We start from the raw sequence: 15,032 nt of genomic DNA on the forward strand, positions 1-15,032 counted from the left end.
GATGCAAGCAACACCCCCAAGAAAGTCCCTTTGAACTGACTGACTACTCACAACAGATTCAATCATGGGAGTGATCACATATAAACACTGAAAATCATGGCCCAGCCAAGTTGACGCACAATCTTAACCATCACAACCACATATAAAATACTTGCTTGAAGGTGAAAACCATTTAACATGCTAAAGAAACCAGTTATAAAATTGGAAAAATGTGTATTTTAAAAAAAAAAATAAGTTGGGCATCATTGTCAATTATCCAGTATCATGTATAGGCAAGAGAGAGAATTTCAAAAACTAACACCAGATAAAATATTGTTCAACTGCATCCTTCAGCAGTATGCCATGAGAATCAATAGATATGAATTCTCTGAAATAAAATATTATCAAAGATCAGTGGGGGCATTACTCTTAAAAATTCTTCTACATCTACAACATCCAGGACTGTCAGTACTAAAACCACATCAGGAAAAAAAAAAAAAATTAGGTAATATAAGGGAGGATTATATTACATGCAAAAAGCTCCTTAGAATTTCTTTAAGAAACACAAATATATTAATAAAATGCACAATGAAATTGATAGAACACAAATGATAATCAAAGGATGGTACTTTTTGTCTCTAGAATATTTTTTACAGCTTCTTTGACATCTTTGTTTCTCAGAGAGTAAATCAAAGGATTCAACATGGGGGTGACTAGGGTGTAACATAAGGAGGCCACTTTACTCAGTTCAGGAAGTCTGTCAGGAGTCAGATACATAAAAAAGACAGCACCATACAGCACACTCACGACTCCCAGGTGGGAGCTACAAGTGGAGAAAGCTTTCTTACGTCCCTCAGTGGAGCGTATCTTAAGAACTGTAGACAAAATATACATGTAAGAAACTATAATAACTATGACAGTAGGCAAGATGATGATGGCAGATAAAGAAAAAGCCACCACTTTATAGATAAAAAGATCAGAACATGAAATTCTATGAAGTGGGCGAATATCACAGTAGAAATGGTCAATGGTCCGAGAAGCACAAAAGGATAAGGTGAATGTCATGCTGGTCTGAAGAACTGAACTGATGCAGCCACAGAAATAGCAACCAGCCACCAACTGAGTGCAGAGACGTGTTGACATCTGAACAGAGTAGAGGAGTGGATTGCAAATGGCAATGAAGCGGTCATAAGCCATGGCTGCCAGGAGAAATCCCTCAGTCACAATGAAGAGGGCAAAGAGAAAGAACTGAGTCACACACCCTGCAAAGGAGATGGACTTGCTCTCAGACCAGAAGTTGATCATAGCCTTGGGCGCAATCACAGAGGAATAGAAGAGATCAATGAAGGAGAGGTTGCCTAGGAAGAAATACATTGGTGTGTTCAGCCGGGGATCAGTCATGATAATGGTCATCATCCCAAGGTTCCCTAGAAGTATCATGGCATATACAAGCAGAAATAGGAGGAAGAGGAGAATATGCAGCTCTGCGCTGACTCTGAAGCCAACAAGAATGAAATCAGTTACTTCTGAATGATTTGTTTCCCTGTCACCCATGGCAGAGACCTCCTGAGAGGGACAAGGCAAAATAAACAAAGGAATGCTTTGATTTGATCCTAGTGTTATGCTTAATTCTTTAGTGTCAGAATTTAAAGCTACTTTGTGATCATTATTAATTTTAGCCTTAAACCAGAGATTAAAAAAAAAAAAAAAAAAACCTAGCGCCGTCGAGTCGATTCCGACGCATAGCAACCCTATAGGACAGAGTAGAACTGCCCCCATAGAGTTTCCAAGGAGCGCCTGGCGGATTTAAACTGCTGACCCTTTGGTTAGCAGCCATAGCACTTAACCACTACGCCACCAGGGTTTCCAAAACCAGAGATACTGCGATGTACATGGAAGTCAGTTTCACCTGGTGATGAATTCAAAGGTTAGTTTCATTTCCTAATTCCAGCAATTGGTGGGATTAACTTGTCTCTGTTCTAGTGCCATGTCTTTCCACCGCAATGCATTTCACATTTACAAGTAGCACTTCTCTATGTATTTACCACCCCTGATTTACACAATAATTTCAACATCATGAAACAGTTGTTGAAAGTGAGCACAAATAACTGACATTTTGCAAACAATTTATATAGTCACAGTTTGGAGATATAGGGTATTCATTAGTCTAAGGGAGGAATAATTGAGTACCAATGAATATAAAGAATGTGACAGAATCAAAAAACCTCCTGGCAGATGCAATTACTTTCTGTGGGTCACAGGCACTCTTGATTCTGATGAAAGTTATATACCCTCTAGGAGAAAAGTTGTGCACATCAAAACACAAAAATAATTTTCCTGCCCTTACCAGGATTTCTCTTCTAGATGGACTCACAAAGCCTAGCATAAACAAAAATTTTCTGCATTTCCTGAGCCCAAGGCTCATAGTACTTGGAGAAGACAACACACAGTCTAGCTAGAGGACATACATGGAAATCCATGAGTGCATATTTGTTTATCTTCAATATACCTTTCATGGACATCATTAATTCATTCACCACATAGTTCAGTTAGACTTTGAACTCCTTATATTAACAATATGGTCTACTCTTTCTTTTGCCTCCGTCCTTTATATGCATAATTTTCTCTAAGTGATAATTATAATACCAAACATTTATGCAATGTTTACTACATAACAGACCCTTTTCTAAGTGATTTTCTTAGTAACTTACAGAATCTATACAATAATACGAGATAGGTCCTAGAAGACTCTCTAGTGTACAGATGAGGAAACTAAGGCACAAAGGTATGAAGAAGACTATTGAACTTCAACTACTAATGTCAGAACCAGGATTTGAGGCCAGGAAAGCTCCAGCATTCAGCTCTTAATCACTATACTATACCACCTTTTGATAAGGGGGTGCTTCCAGTGTCCTTACCTGACTTACTTTAGAGGTAAGCGAAAGTTGCACATCTTCAAAATACACTAATTCTCCAATCTGCACCAAAACATCTTTGTTTACATCATGCTTCCAAATTATAGCCATCATCAGAGCATTTCCATATAACTTTCTACCTCCCTACAGAACAATTTCCTTAAGATCAAAATTCAGTTTGGTTTCTGTATATTGTCAGCATCAGCATAATGTTCTCTGTCTGACAAAAGGTAATTAATCAATATATATTTTTTATATAGGTAAAAGTGGAATGATTACTGAGCATGAAGATTCAAAGAAAAACCTGAAGGCTCTGTGATAGTTCCATGGTTAGTACAGGGTTCAGTGTAAACAGACCTAAGCTTCAATTTACTTCTCTCACTTTCTGACAGGGACTTTGGACAAGTTACTTATGCTGTCTACGTCATCCTCATATATAACATGGGGATAAAAATAATATAACCCTTCAAGGTTTCTGGGGATATAAAATGAGATAATGTACGTAAATCATGTCGCATCATTTTTGGCAGAGTAAGTACTCAACAAATCTGAGTTATTCTTTTGTTTTTTATTATACCTTACCTTCTCAATATCACAATTCATATCAAAATAATTGGTGCTAATGAGGTTTATATTAATAATATATAAAGGCATTTTTGGGTTAACCATTTGAAGTTGAAGGAATGAATCAAAGAACCTGTTCTAAGCTTAAAAAGAAAAAACTGAAACAAGTACAATATTTTGCCTAAGGGAGAAGATGGCAGAGAAAAATGACATTTTTGTCAATGTTATCCAATAATATACTAATGTTGAAAATAAAATATTTACCATCCCCACTAAAAATTAAATATGGAAATAATTTTTTGTAAAGAAACAAACATTTAATTAGGTGATACTTAGCATCTGGAGGGTTGTGAGGTAGTTAGGCAGTGAAAACACAGCCTGTAGTGGTCATGAAATGCTATTTTTAAGAAGACATTTTATTTACTAACCTTACCTAGGAGCAAAAATAGATTATTTTAAGATTTACTCCTAACAAACCAATCGAACTTTAATAGGTTTATGACTGAAAACATTTACGCACTGGAAAGACTACACTTCCTACAGCAGCCAGGAAACAGGTAGTCCGTTTATGACCTACTGTTTGTCAAAAACTCACATGTTTTAAAAGTTACTTTTACCTTGTATCCTCTGGTAATTTGTCAGATCCAATTAAAAGCGAAGAATTCCAATGTTTCCCCCTTGTTATTGTTTTAACATAAAGTTAATTAAAGACTATGCCACAACTCCAAGTGCTGAAAATCAACACTTTGAGATAAAATGAACCCCTACAAAAAATTGCCAAATACATGGTCATTATCCCAGTTTTAGATTCCTCCCATGTAGGACTGGAATTTATTTTTCTCATTGCTCTATTTAAATTACTGTCCTTTCCTTTAGTAGTTTGTTCCATGAAAAATGTGATAGGTCACTTTAAAAGAGAGACGAAGTGAATTTTCCAAATGATGCTCTGCCAGACTGAAATAATTCCAGAAATTATATTCCATAGTCATGGAAAGTGAACCTGAGGAATCAATCCACAAGATAGTCTCTCTTCTCCATTCGTGGATGCTTATAAACTTTCAAAGAAGGAGCAAAGATTGCCATGGATATGTAAGAAAGCAGAGGCACTGAGCCATCAGTAATCCCTGATAGTCTGCCAAAATATCTGCAGCAGTTATCCATAATGGCTTTGATTGGACATAGCAGTGCAACATTGTCAAATAATTGCAGCTTTGAGGTTTCCCTCATCTTCTGAGAGATAGTCCCTCCGGGAGAGACGGAAGTTTAAGTCAGTTATTAAGACATCTAGACCTAGGCTCCATGAGGACCAGAGACACTCTATATTAAGTAGGGTCTAGCAGAATTCAATGTGCATACAAACAGTTTTATGGATTTCTTGTGTGGATCTCTTGGGAGGATCGAAGGGATCATTCAATTATGATTTCTTCACTGAAAAAGAAACATTTTCACTATATTATTAGGGCAAAGTTTTAGTTGGCAAAAGAAATAGATATGAAATATTGTACTTCAGAATAAATTTTCTATTCATTTGGTCTCAGCAATAATCTTAATGTCTTGAAATGCACCTAGTAGGGCGACTCAAACATTCTTTGCTGAGGATCTGAGCTTTGTGTTCTTGCCTCTGATGAAGTGTTCTAGTTATTCGTTAAGATTTACTATCAGACATGACAGTATTAGAAGGCATCTGGAAAATTCCCTAGGTTACTGCTATGCTCCTCCCTGCCTCCTTATTAACACTTGCTTTTTTTTTTTTTTTTGGCTAATCAGAATCTCTCACCTAAATGAATACAAAGCACCCATTTTACCTGTTTGTTCAATGAAAAGAAGAATCCTACTAATGTCTAGAAGAGTCTCAATTTGTAGCTTCTTTTAGAAATTGTCCCTTTGTAAAACTTTTCCTCTTTGAATGATAAGAACTCTAACTTATCAGAGTACAAAGTAATATGGGCAGGAAAAAAATTAAAAATCTGCAAGGAGCTTAATAGATTTTAAAGTGACATTTGCAATTTTACCCCTACCGCTTGGACTTGCAGTCTGGTTACAGGAGAAATTATCTCTTATGTTGGATCCTAAAGCAGAGCACAGATCACATGAGGAAGATAGTGACCCAACTTTTCAAAATGTTGACATCAACACTTGGTCCAAGAATTGATTCTTCAGTAAGTGATTATATCACTCCAATAGCTTATCTGATTCTCTCCGACTAGTTACATGAGCATTCTATCAAATTTCACAGGTATGAGTCCACTGCCTTCCTGTTCTTGTAAAATGAGTGCCTTGCTACAATGCAATAGGGTAATACAGCATGATGGTGATTAAAACATTCATTTAGTCCACATCAGGCAGCATTAACTGAAGCAATTAGTACAGAGAAAGCAGTAACTGTTTGTTGAAAGCAGTGTCTGGGCAAGCAGCTTTTCCTCCCTCATGGAAAAGTTCCAATGAGATTAGCCTGAAACCTGATAGCAGGCTGCTAGTTATTCAATTGATGATTTAATTAAATGAGAGGTGAAGTGTATGGGAAAGAGACTGGAAGATAATTGTCCATTGCCTTCACCAGACTATTGAGAATCTTTTCCATACCTGATATAATTTTCTAAGCATTCATATGAGAAACTAATAATCCCCATTTTTCTAACCACTTAGGTTCATCCATAAAGAAATCACCCTGTCAATAATCCTCCAATCTTGTTGCTTTACAAGTTCCTGGCTATCTAGTTAAATCATTAACCGCTGCTCATAAATCATTGCAGGTAAAACATCTCTGTCATACTTCCAGGCAAACTGAACAAGATATACAGCTTGGAATTATGCCCATTAAGGATATTTTCCTTACCCAGTGTCCTTCAGGAAACACCCTTAAGTTGGAATAGTAAGCTATACCGTCCATTTCCAGCTGGTGCCCATATTCAATGCTGCAGCTCTATAAACTGGGCTCGATTTAATTTTTTCCTCAGAAATTCTGAATACAGAATGTTCCATGTGGTCATAGGTATAGGCTGAAGGAAAAATGCACTGGAAATATAAATCATTGCTCATAAAACTTCAGCCAGTTATTATATATACCATTTACTCTTAATAACAATTCTGTCAAAACCAAGTGTATGGATGCAGGGTTATATACCATCTGTTCACCTTAATACAGTCATTTGTATCCATAGTAAAGATTATCGTTTCCGGTCAGGGCACAAGTTAGGAGCTTTTGATCAAAAGATAACTTGCAGAAAATTTGCTTTTCTCCAAACCTCGGAAGCCAGTGCTGTGATTTTCCAATCAGAGTTTGCAATAGTTTCCATAGAACATCTGGTAGTCCATAAAGACTCAAAGCATCACTAGATATTCTTATTCATGAGTTCAAAGTAGCAACACTTCTTTTCCTGAAAAAGCCGAACCAGCTGAAGAACACTGTCATTTTAAGGACCCACAGGTGCTCCATGGTTGCATGCACACTGAAAAGTATTATATGCTGGCTCCAAAATGCAGGGAAACATCTACCTCTTCATAGTAAGAAGATGAACAGTCCAGGAATTTTTCTTCCACTTTGGAGGGAATAACTCAACTTGTTGCAGACCGTTGGATCTAGAAAACTTCCCAGACTTGACACATTCTTGAATTTTCATGAATATAACCCATTTTCTGTCACTTATGTGATTTTCCAAGAAATATAAATTAGCAACAATTGTACAAGAAAAATTATAGTCCATATAGGTCATTAATATAGATACACAAATATTCACCAAATTTTAAAAAATAGTATATCATAGTGTATAACAGGATATCATGCTTGATAAAGTAGAAGGCCAGTGAAAAAGAGGAAGACCTTCAACGAGATGGATTGACACAGGGGCTGCAACAATTGGATCAAGCACAGCAATGATTATGAGGATGGTGCAGGACTGGGCAGTGTTTCATTCTGTTGTACATATTGTATATATCTTGCTATAAGTGGGAACTGACTTGATGGCACCTAACAACAACAACAACAGTGTATACAAAGATAATATCTCATAATCAAGTTGGATTCATCACAGGAGTGCAAAAATGTCCTAACAGTGGAAAATTAGTATCATTCATCATATTAGTGGATTAAAGAAGAAAAACATAACATTCCCAATAGGTGAAGACACTCATGTGATAAACTTCAACACTCATTAATGATTTTAAAATGCCTTAATAAACTAATTTCAGACTGCAGGAGCTGTTAAAAATCTTCAATTTCTTCATCTTCAGCCTTAGTGGTTGGTGCGTAAATTTGAATAATAGTATTAACTTGTCTTCCCCGTATGCATATGGATACTACCCAATCACTGACAGTGTTGCACTTCAAGATAGGTCTTGCGGTGTTCTTTTTGATGATAAATGCAATGCCATTCCTCTTCAAGGTGTCATTCGTGGCATAGTAGACCATATGATTATCTAATTCAAAATGGCAATCCATTTCAACTCACTGACACCTAGGATATTGATCTTTCTATGTTCCATTTCATTTTTGATGATTTCCAATTTCCCAAGGTTCATGCTTCATACATTCCATGTTCCAGTTATTAATGGATATTTGCAGCTCTTTCTTCTCATTTTGAGTTATGCCTCATCAGCAAATGAAGGTCCCAAAAGCTTGACTCCATTCACGTCGTGAAGCTTGACTCTACTTTGAGGAGGCTGCTTTCCTCAGTCATCTTTTAACTGCCTTCCAGTGTCAGGGGCTCATCTTCAGGCACGGTAGCAGATAATGTTCCACAGCTATTCATAAGGTTTTCTGGATAATTCTTTTCAGAACTACACTGCTGAGTCCTTCTTCCTAGTCAGGGAGCTCAAATGAAACTTGTCTGCCATGGGAAACCCTGTTGGTATTTGAATATCAGTGGCATAGCTTCCAGCATCACAGCAACACACAAGCCTCCACAGTACAACAAACTGACAGACCCGTGGTGGTCACTACACCAAGAAGAATTGGTCGACATTCAACCATTTCAGGAGATACCATACGAGCCAGAAGCAATGGTATTCTAGGAAGAAGTTCAGGTGGCACTGAAGGCATTGGCAAAAAACAAGGCTCCAGGAATTCATGGAATACCAAGATGTTTCAACGAAAGGATGCAGCACTGTAAGTGCTCACTCCTCTATGCCAAGAAATTTGGAAGACAGCTACCTGGCCAACTGACTGGAAGAGATCCATATATATGCCTATTCCCAAGAAAGGTGATCCAACCAAATGCAGAAATTATCGACCAATATCATTATCATATGCAAGTAAAATTCTGCTGAAGACCACTCAAAGCGGCTGCAGCGGTGTCTACTGGGAACCGCCAGAAATTCAAGCCAGATTCAGAAGAGGACATGGAATCAGGGATATTATTGCTGATGTCACATGGATCCTGGCTGAAAGCAGAGAATACCAAAAAGATGTTTACCTATGTTTTATTGATTATACAAAGGCATTCAACAGTGTGGATCATAACAAATTAACGATAACATTGCAAAAAATGGAATTTCCAGAACACTTAACTGTGCTCATGGGGATCCTGTACATAGATCAAGAAGCAGTGCTTTGAACAGAACCAGAGAATACTGCCTGGTTAAAATCAGGTAAGATGTGCATCGGGGTTGTATCCTTTCACCATACTTATTCAACTTGTATGCTGAAAAAACAATCCAAAAAGCTGGACTATATGAAGAAGAATGGGGCATTAGGACTGGAGGAAGACTCATTAACAACCTGCGATATGCATATAACATACCCTTACTTGCTGAAAGTGAAGAGAACTTGAAGCACTTAATGATAAAGATCAAAAATCACAGCCTTCAGTATGGATTACACCTCAAAATAAAGAAAACAAAAATCCTCACAACTGGACCAATAAGCCACATTGTGATAAACAGAGAAAAGTTTGAAGTTGTCAAGGATTTCATTTCATTTGGATTCACAATCAACACCCATGGAAGCAGCAGTCAAGAAATCAAAAGGCACATTGCATTGGGCAAATCTGCTACAAAAGACCTCTTTAAAGTGTTGAAAAGCAAAGATGTTTCCTTGAAGACTAATGTGCCCCTGACCCAAGCCATGGTCTTTTCAACCACTTCATATGCGTGGGAAAGCTAGACAATGAATAAGGAAGATCGAGGAAGAATTGACGCCTTTGAATTGTGGTGTTGGCGAAGAATATTGAATATAACATGGAAAGTAAAAGAACAAACAAATCTGTCTTGGAAGAAGTACAACTGGAATGATCCTTGGAAACAAGGATGGAGAGACTACGTCTTACATACTATGGACAGGTTATCAGGACATATCAGTCCCTGGAGAAGCACATCATGCTTGGTAGAGTGCCAGTGAAGAAGAGGAAAACCCCCGACAAGATGGATTCACACAGTGGCTGCAACCATGAGTTCAAACAGCAGCAACTGTGAGGATGGCACAGGACCAGGGAGCATTTCGTTCTATTGTGCATAGGGTCACTATGAGTCGGAACATACTCAATGGCACCTAACAACAACAACAACAACAATATACAAAGGTCATTTTTGGTCATTTATGTAACATATCTATAGTTTTAAAAGGAAGATGTAAACCTATTTTACTTCTCAATTACAGAGGTATATAAAAGTAACACCTTGTATATAGAAAATTCTAAGGAATCCATTTAAAAACGTATTAGAACTAATGAGTTCAGCAAGGTTGCCAGATATAAAATCAATATACAAAAATCAATTTTATACACTTAAAATGAAAAATCTGAAAATTAAATCAAGAAAAAAATTCCATTTGAATTAGCATCAAAAGGATAAAATGATTTCATCGAGCCACTTCCAACTCATGGTGACCCTGTATATAACAGAATGAACCACTGCCTGGTCCTGTCCTATCCTCATAATCGTTGTTATGCTCAAGCCCATTGTTGCAGCACTGTGTCAATCCATCTCATTCAGGGTCTAACTCTTTTTTGGTGGCCCTCTACTTAACCAAGCTGGATCTCCTTCTACAAGTGCTCATTCCTCTTGATAACATGTCCAAAGAATGTGAGACAAAGAAATATCGCCATCCTAACTCTAAGGAGCATTCTGGCTGTACTTCTTCCAAGACAGATTTGTTCATTCTTTTGGCAGTCCATGGTGTATTCAATATTCTTTGCCAACACCATAATTTTAAGGAGTCAGTTCTTCTACAGTCTTCCTTATTCATTGTCCAGCTTTCTCATGCATGAGACACTTGAAAACACCAGAGCTTGGTCAGGCACACCTTAGTCTTCAGGGTGATATCTTTGCTTTTCAACACTTTAAAGACGTGTTTTGCAGCATATTTGCCCAATCAATATGTCCTTTGACTTCTTGACTGATGCTTCCATGGGTGTTGAATGTGGGTTTTGTACTAGGATGTTGTATTGTTTTATACTCTCAACAGTAAAAAAAAAAAAAGAAAATTCAACAGTAGTCTATAATATTTCCAGTAGCTCTTCCTCCTTGCCTTTACATTTTATGCTTGTCTTCTAAATTTTAGCCATTCTATAATAGTCTACTGGTACCCCAATATAGTTTTAATTTGTGTGTGTTTGATAACTGTAATGGATTGAATTTGTCTTCCAAAAATGCAGCTAGGCCATGACTCCCAGTATTGTGTGATTGTCCACTATTTTGTCAGCCTATGTACTTTCCCAGGTGTTCTCAATCCAACCTCTATGATGTTAATGAGGCAGGATTTGAGGCAGCTATGTTAATGAGGCAGGACTCAATCTACAAGATTAGATTGTATCTTAAGTCATTCTCTTTTGAGATATAAAAAACAGAAGCCCAGAGAGAGGGGTGACCTCATCATCACCAAGCAAGAAGATCTAGGAGCAGGAATCCTTTGGACCTGGGGTCCCTGCGCTGAAAAGCTTCTATTCCAGAGGGCGATTGATGATAAAGACCTTTCCCTAGAGCCGACAGACAGAAAAAGGGTTCCCCTGGGGCTGGCACCCGGAATTCGGACTTCTAGCTTTCTACACTGTGAGAGAATAAATCCGTTTGTTAAAGCCATCCACTTGTGGTATTTCTGTAATAGCAACACTAGATAACTAAGACAATAACTAATGATATTTTATTGCCTGTTTAATCTGCTTCTCTCACTTGTCCTCTCCTGAAAGTCCTTCCTCATAAATCATATACACAAGAATCAACATTTCACTATATGTGTATAATTTTTTATTATTTATTTATTTATATTTTAAATATCATGTTTGTTTATAACCTCAATCTCCCTTTCTCGTTCATTCTTCTCCATCTTGATTTTAATTTGGAGTTTAAGTTGTTCATAGGCTCTCATCTTGTTATTTTAGAGTTAATCTATAAGCGATAAGACCTATATTACCTATCACAGTGTATTCTTGTTGTTAGGTACCATCAAGTCAGTTCTGACTCATAGTCAGCCTATGTACAACAGGATGAAACACCACCCAGTCCTACATCATCCTCACAAGTGTTGTTATATTTGAGTCCATTGTTCCAGCCACTGTGTCAATCAATCTGTTGAGGGTCTTCTTTTCTACGATACCAAGCATGATGTTCTTCTCCGGGAACTGGTCCTCCCTGATAACATGTCAAAATGATGTGAGACAGTCTTGCCATCCGTGCTTCTAAGGGGAATTCTGGTTACACTTCTTCTAAGACAAATTTGTTCTTTCTTCTGGCAGTTCACAGCATATTCAGTATTCTTCACCAATGCCGTAATTCAAAGGCATCAATTCTTCTTCGGTCTTCTTTATTCGTGGAGTGTACGTTTACTGCTCCAAAATATATATCTCTGTCCCAGATATCATTTTTGCACTCTAAATTCATATGTTCAATTTCCTAGTCAAGATTTTCATTTAGACATCTCATGGGACATTCAAAATAAGCATGACCCCAACATAACACATAATCAGCCGCCCCCTCCCCCCATTATCTCATCTCAATTAACATATTTCTAATTAAGTCAATCCCTTACACTTCAAATGCACTTTTGTTCAAGTAAAGTATGCTGGAATTAAACACTTCTTGCTTCAAGTGAGTGCTAAATAGACACTATATAAACAGATTTGTAAAACAGCCTGTTGGACAATGTATGAGACCCTCAGGAAAATCTAAGAAATACAATGAGTTAGAACATTTTAAAGAAAAATTTTGTTGGAAGATATTTTTGGAGTAAAGTATACTGTAAGCTAAAACTGAGTCAGAAAGAATGCCATTCAACAATATTTACAGAATCTACCATAATCTTTTGCCTCTACTAAAAAACTTTCCTCTTTGTAGAATTCCAATGAGTCTTCCTTTTCCAGTCTAATTTCTAACCTGCATTTCCAATGATTTTTCTCTGTGAATCTATTCATATTGCCCAATTATTTGCACTTCCTTAAATAGCTTCCCTGTATTATTAAGAACAAGACCAAAGTTTATTTTCTGCCTAACACATGATATGACTACTGCTAACCTTTCTAGCCTTATCTGTTGAGTCATTTTCTCTTTCATTCTTTCTATTCCAGCTTCTCAGGTTTTCTTTTGTTTTGTTGTTCTCTCTACCTCATGGCCTTTGCAAATACTATTCATACTTCCTAAAATACTCTGTCTCTTCACCTCTTTGTCAAGGTAAAAGGTATAGCCTTCAAATTTGATTAAAATACAAGTGGCCCCTTTTCCTGACCTGAAAGAAAGAGGAGATAGATTTGATATTCCCCTTACATGGCATGCTATGCATTGCCTAGCAATTATGTTTGCATTAATTTATTTATTTTATTAAGTTAGATATTCCCCCTAATTATAATCTCCACAAGAGGACATAAAGTGTCTGACTAACATTTTATTCCAAAACCACGCCACAAAATATGACAAAAAATAAGAATGAATGATTATGATCATGATGATGGTAAAAACTACAACAATAAAACTTATTTTCAGCACTTACACTATGCCACATGCTATTCTAAGCACTATAATAACAACAACAAAAAAACTCTGTTGCTGTAGATTAGATTTCCACTCATGACAGCCCCATGTGTTTCAGAGTAGAACTGCATCCACAGGAGGTTCCATAGCTGTACTTTTATGGAAGTAGATTTTCAAGCTTTTCTTCCACAGCACTGCTGGCCTCATTCAAACCACCAGCCTTTAGGTTAGTAGCCAACAGCAAACTGTTTGAACCACCCAGGGACATATTCTAAGCATAAAACATGGATAATATTATACAATTCTCACAAAACTGAAATAGCTACTATTTTTCCATTTTTTATATAAAAAACTCACAGCGATATTAAGAAATTTTCCCAGACTGATGCACTTAGAAAATATCATTTCAAAACATGCACTGCGATGCCAGAGTATTTGTAGATAACCATTTATTTAACAAAATAATTAATACATTAATTAACTCATTTCCCTCTATATTTCCTCCTATTTCTACACTTTTTATCACCACTCACTCATTCAATTACAAAATTGGGAAGACATGTCTCATTGTTTTACACTCTCCTTTAACTGCATTTTACCTAAATTTTTTAAAATATGTCCTTCTTCAATACCCTAGGCATACTTCAAGTCCATATTAGTAACAGAAACTGCTGCAGCAGTTTCCTGATTCTGGTCTTGCCCAAATCATACATTTTCCACATAGCCCAAGAAGAGCTTTCCTGATCACCAACCACCTAATGATCTCTGTATCTTTGACATTCACTGCTCTGGATTTTAATTGTCCGTCCAAGGATTTGATTCTCTCACGACATTGTAAGTTCCCTGAGGGCTGAGGCTACTTATCCCTCATCTTATAACGGATCAGAACATACTACACAGGTAGTCAAAAAAAATTAATCAAATGAGTAGATACATTCAGAAACAGATAAATTGTGGATCACACCTTATTTTTATGATTCTTTTGCTTCTATATCTTCTTTAAACATATTTTAGCAAGAATTAACAAAGGGCAAAATTATGAAAATACAAATAGAAGAAATGTTAGATCTGAAACCTTTGCAGATTTCTGCTTCCCATTTATCAGAGCCTAGGAATAAGCAGTACTTCATAACATTCTACAAAGCCTGGCACATAACACACACAGGACACACAATTTTCCAAGTTATATGGTAAAGATTACTTGTTTGTTTCATCTTATTATTACTTCCTATCTGTGTAACACATATAAAATACTTGATTGAAGGTGAAAATTCAACAATTTAACGTGCTAAAGAAAGCAGCTATAAAATTGGAAAAATATATATTTTATTTAAAAAAATAAGTTGGGCATCATTGTCAATTATTCAGTATTGTGTAGGGGAGAGGGATAATTCCAAAAACTAACATCGGATAAAATACTGTTTAAGTGCATCCTTCAGCAGCATGCCATGAGAATCAATAGATACAAATTCACTAAAATAAAATCTTATCAGAGATCTGTGTGGACATTATTCTTAAAAACTCTTCTCTAATGTCAGGACACCTACAATGTCCAGGACTCTCAGTACTAACACCACCGCAGAAAAAAAACAAAACAAAATGTGATAATATATGGGAAGATTACATTACATGGAAAAAGCTACTTGGCATTGCTTTAATTAAGGAACACAAGGACATTAA

General features: G+C 36.7%; 1 protein-coding gene across 1 annotated transcript; it reads right to left on the reverse strand.

Annotated features, from left to right (window-relative positions):
• Positions 1 to 572: 572 nt before the first annotated feature.
• Positions 573 to 1,567, reverse strand: LOC100668224 (olfactory receptor 9K2-like). The gene has a single exon (XM_010597402.3). The coding sequence runs from the start codon at positions 1,531 to 1,533 to the stop codon at positions 595 to 597; it is 939 nt and encodes a 312-aa protein (XP_010595704.2). The 5' UTR covers positions 1,534 to 1,567; the 3' UTR covers positions 573 to 594.
• Between the last annotated feature and the right edge of the window lie 13,465 nt (positions 1,568 to 15,032).

This window comes from Loxodonta africana, chromosome 4 (assembly GCF_030014295.1).
Source record: "Loxodonta africana isolate mLoxAfr1 chromosome 4, mLoxAfr1.hap2, whole genome shotgun sequence".
Lineage (NCBI taxonomy): Eukaryota > Metazoa > Chordata > Mammalia > Proboscidea > Elephantidae > Loxodonta > Loxodonta africana.